Source organism: Dipodomys ordii, unplaced genomic scaffold (assembly GCF_000151885.1).
Source record: "Dipodomys ordii isolate 6190 unplaced genomic scaffold, Dord_2.0 Scaffold12, whole genome shotgun sequence".
NCBI classification, from domain to species: Eukaryota; Metazoa; Chordata; class Mammalia; order Rodentia; family Heteromyidae; genus Dipodomys; species Dipodomys ordii.
In genome coordinates this window covers 2250681-2254975 of record NW_012267228.1, presented here as the reverse complement: position 1 = coordinate 2254975, position 4295 = coordinate 2250681, and the positions used below count along the sequence as shown (strand labels likewise).

At 48.6% G+C, this 4295-nt stretch overlaps 1 protein-coding gene across 1 annotated transcript in view; it reads left to right on the top strand.

The window, feature by feature from the left end:
* Positions 1-1882: 1882 nt before the first annotated feature.
* The window catches only part of Syn2 (synapsin II), a 117285-nt gene continuing 114872 nt past the window's right edge, over positions 1883-4295 (top strand). Inside the window, exons 1-2 of the mRNA XM_013010338.1 lie at positions 1883-1995; positions 2242-2244. Coding sequence (XP_012865792.1) covers positions 1883-1995; positions 2242-2244 — 116 coding nt within the window. The remainder of the gene's footprint in view (positions 1996-2241; positions 2245-4295) is intronic.

The window sequence follows — 4295 nt, the reverse complement described above, 5'->3', positions numbered from 1 at the left end:
TCTGCAAAGAACAATGAATCCCACTTTAAGATAAATAAATAGAGTTGCATTAAAGAAACGGAATGATGTTGCTTTGCCAGAAGGGGTTGAAGCAGGGGATAAACCCACACGGGTCTGACTCTAAAGGTCTACTTGATCCACTATCTTGTCATGGCTAGGAAGAACTGGGAAGCTGGGGTGTGGGGGGAGCTACCCACTGACTCTGTAGACACAACAGCACATTCTCTGGGACCTTGTTAAGTACCTTTTCTAGCCACGTCAAATCAAATAGGAGCTGTACTAGCAGTAGAGATGGGGTCACTTCTGCACAGCCTCAGTATATACACTTCAGTCCTGCCTCCAGTGTCACTTGAATACTAAGCAGAAGGAACGCTTTTTCACTCATCCTCAACACCGTGTGAGGATGCTGCTGGAAAACAACTGCAGATAAACCCTCTGAGTTTCTCAGGCAGGGGAAACCCACTCTGCGCTGCTCATGTGTGCGTGACAGAGATGCTCCTCCATCACCATGGTAACAGCCAACACACCAGCATGTTGCAAGAGGCTGGAGCTGCTCTGTAGGGAGTCGTGGTCCTTGCTGGGTGAAAATAGGAGCATGGTATGCTGGCGTTGGGGGTGGGGTGTCTCCTCAGCCAGGTTTCTTCTTGCTTGAAGCTAGCTTGCTTGTGGGTAAGAATCTATAGAATCCTTGCTCTCTAATGCCTGGGCGTTACATAGAATCCCAGCCTCCTGTGTCTGCAGGACTCTGGGTTAAGGGGAGACAACACAGGAATGCTTACAAGGAGACTCCAAGGAGACGTGTAGTTCTTCTATACCTTCAAATAAACGTGGTTAGTAAGCAAGCTGCTGAGGGATTGGGGCCCTTCCTTGGGGCCTGTCAGTGTATCCTAATGGAGAATCTCCTGGGCTTTGCTGCCAGCCAGTCCTGCGTCCAACTTGGCAATATTTCAGTTCTAATATCCAATACTGGTGTAACCTCTTACAGTCTAAATTGCTTCATTGGTTAAAAAAAAAAGGGGAGGGGGGAGGAAGGGATTTAAAACACGTCCCTTGTTGGGGAATTAAATGAAATGATACGCGGCAGTCTCTGGTATAGGGTCAATATGGAATTGGACTTAGTTTTGATTTCGCTATACTAGAGGCTTGGCAAGGAGATCATTTCTGATTCCCTTAAAATCAGAGCAAGCTGTGAATTCATGTCTCCTGCACTCCTTTCTCTCTAAAACCATCCACCAGCGTGCAGCATTCTGCTCACCAGCCTCACCCCTGCCTGGATTCCCTGACTAAACTTGGTGACATCAGGTGCTTGATTTTCCCCCTTGTGAGTCTCTGCCCAGAGAATATCACAGCAGCAGACCTGAGAGATCGCCCGAGTGTCAGCTCCAGGCTAGGAAAGAAAAGTCTCTAGAGAAGAGCGAAGTGGCATGTTCAAGGTCACTCAGGAAGGTGGAAGCCGTGAGCTGAAGTGCTTGTTGCCTTTATTTTAGCAGGTAGGACTAAGGCTGGAGGAACCCGCTCACTCAAGCCTGACATCTCTTCCATGTTTGACACTGGGAGACACTTGTCTTTTTTTTTATGTATTTTCGTTGTAGAATTGTTGTGCTTTGTGGATCTAGGAGAGTCAGAAATATCAATAGCTAACGTGTGTGCAGTGCTTTACTACTCATAGAACACACTCACACTCATCCCTGATTAGTCCTCCCAGTAGTCTTTTGAAGTAGTTCTAATAATTATCACCCTTCTTTTAGAGGAGAGGAAACGGAGGCTAAAAGTGGTGTGCTCACAGATGCACAGCTAACGTGAGGCAGATGATTTCAGATCTGACTTACAGCAAACTGACCAAGCTGATGTGGCCACCTGTGCCGAACTGAAAGCTGGGGGTATGGCTGTCTTCTGTCTGTATGAGGAGGTACCCATGGGCCAAAGCCAGCATTGCTTGAGGGCCTACCTCAAGAGAGATGGCCCGCTGACATCCATGGAGTCTCCAAAGGACAGGTGACAAGACAATGTGTAAGAGTGTCACCGTGACTTCTCCGGCAGAGCTCTGTCACTTTCAAAAATGCCTCTCCGGCCATCTCAGGAGAGCTCCAGGACAGGCAGATGCCACCATTCCCTGTGCATACGAGGCACAAAGGCCCAAACCACCAACCTGTCAAATATGGCAAATAAACTAATTGGTGATGATGTATGACTAGGACACGGGATTTCAGAATCCCAGACTCCTTCTCATTCTCTTTACAGAAGGTGAGTCTGAGTGGAATTCCCGGATCCTGGGAAGTGCCAATTAGGCATGGTTCCAGCCAACTTCCACAGATAACAAGCCTTCTGCCAAGTTGCTCCTCCAGGCTAGAGTTTTCTTTTGAGTTGGCCTGCTCAAGGCATTTCAGCTACAGGATGCTCAAGGGAAGAGAAATCAGAGAGGTGATAAAGCATTTTAATTGGCTCTTGATTTTTAGCATGATTCTTTTATCGGCAGCTGCCAGATGTTTACCTGTGTTTACAATCCAAGGAACAAGAACGTGTGCACAGCAAAGGCCCTTCAAAGACTCCCGAGCTGCCCGAGAGACCTCTCTGCTGGTTGCTCTGGGGGAAAGCGTGGCCCCTGCAAATGGGGAAGGCTCCCTGGTCTCAGGGGGAGTCAGGAAATGTGGGTTTTATTCATCCTTCAATCTCCTTTACCCTGCAGTCCCCCTCCTAATGCTTGTATTAGGCACTCAAAACATGTTTGTGATTGATTTTCAAAATGCTGTGCATTATGTTACAAGCTAATGGTTAAGGGGAATTGCTTAATGAAGTATATATTATAAAAAGGGATATCAAACTCCAGGATATGAGAACAAGAGGTTTATTTTTCTTCTTTTTCTATTTTTGTTTTCTTTGCTTTTTGTTCTGTTTGTTTATATGTCTTTGGGAGTGTAAGGGGAGGTGCAGAAATTTAGAGGGACAAGGGTGACCAAATGCACTGTATTGAAAATGAGCCACGCCAGGGGTACAGTTGTATATCTGCAACGCGCCCAGCTCTGGTGTCAGCGCCTTCTTTCATATTTCTGCAGTACAATGCAGGCACAAGTGCACCAGGCGAGGATCAATAACCAGAGAAGGCTTTGCTTCAAATCAGGTTCTGTTGCCCAAAGAGTTATAAAGATTGGAGGAAGTCTTCTGGGGTGGGGGGCAGAGGGGTGGGTCTCCCTCCTTCCAAGGCTTCTCTACCTGAGCCTTCTTCCACGTTTCTTCAGATCAACTCTTACAGATGCTTCAGGACATCCATCTCAGCTGTTACCTCCCGTGAGAGAGAGGCCTCGCCTAAGAAGCCTCTCAGTGGAATGAATCTCTCCTTGGCGTTCTTTGCTCAGCCATACCGTACCATGTCTCCGGTCTTACCATGATTGTTTCTCCCCGGTGTGTTGTGAGCTTCTCACAGACAAGAGCTCTTTGATTACCGTTGCTTCAGAGCCAGAATGTGTGCCTCCAAGCCCACGCTGAGGGCCAGCTGTGTGGCAAGCCCCTGGTGGAATCCATCCAGTCCACACCACTTACTGAGAAGCAATTCAAAGAATAATAGAACTGAGGTGCACTACTGGAATATCTAATGTGTACCAGATGTTTTCCCTACACCATCTCATTTCCTCCCACAACCTTGAAAAGTGTTATCCCCCTTCCTCCTTCTGCCCCTTTATTTGTTTTGGTCAGTCGTAGGGCCTGAACTCTGGGCCAGGGCGCTGTCCCTCAGCTCTTCAGCTCAAGGCTAGCGCTCTACTGCTTGAGCCATAGAACCACTTCCGGCTTTTTCTGCTTATGGGGTACTGAGGAATCGAACCCAGGGCCTCATGCATGCTAGGGAAGCGCTCTACCACTGAGCCACCTTCCCAGCCCTCCACCTCCACCCCTTTATTAGCTGTGGAAAAAAGGCTCAGAGGGATCGATCATGTGTCTGAGGTCACAGGTTACTCCCAGTAGTCTGCCTGCAATGCATCTCTGCTGTGTTTGCCCGCACAACCTGGGAAATGAGAATATCTGAAAAATACAGGTCCTGACGGTTACATGGAAACCTGGCAAGTGACAATAGTCTTCCTGGAGACCAAGGCTTGTCTGACCTGTGAGAGGACTGGAAAGAAGGAACAGCATCGGATGCACCAATGCCCGTGGGGGGGAGGGATTCACCAATGGTCGTGTGGGGGGGAATGCACCAATGCCCATGGGGGCGTAAATGTACCAATGCCTGTGGGGGGGATGCACCAATGCACATGGGGGATGACCAATGCCCGTGGGGGGGATGCACCAATGCCCGTGGGGGG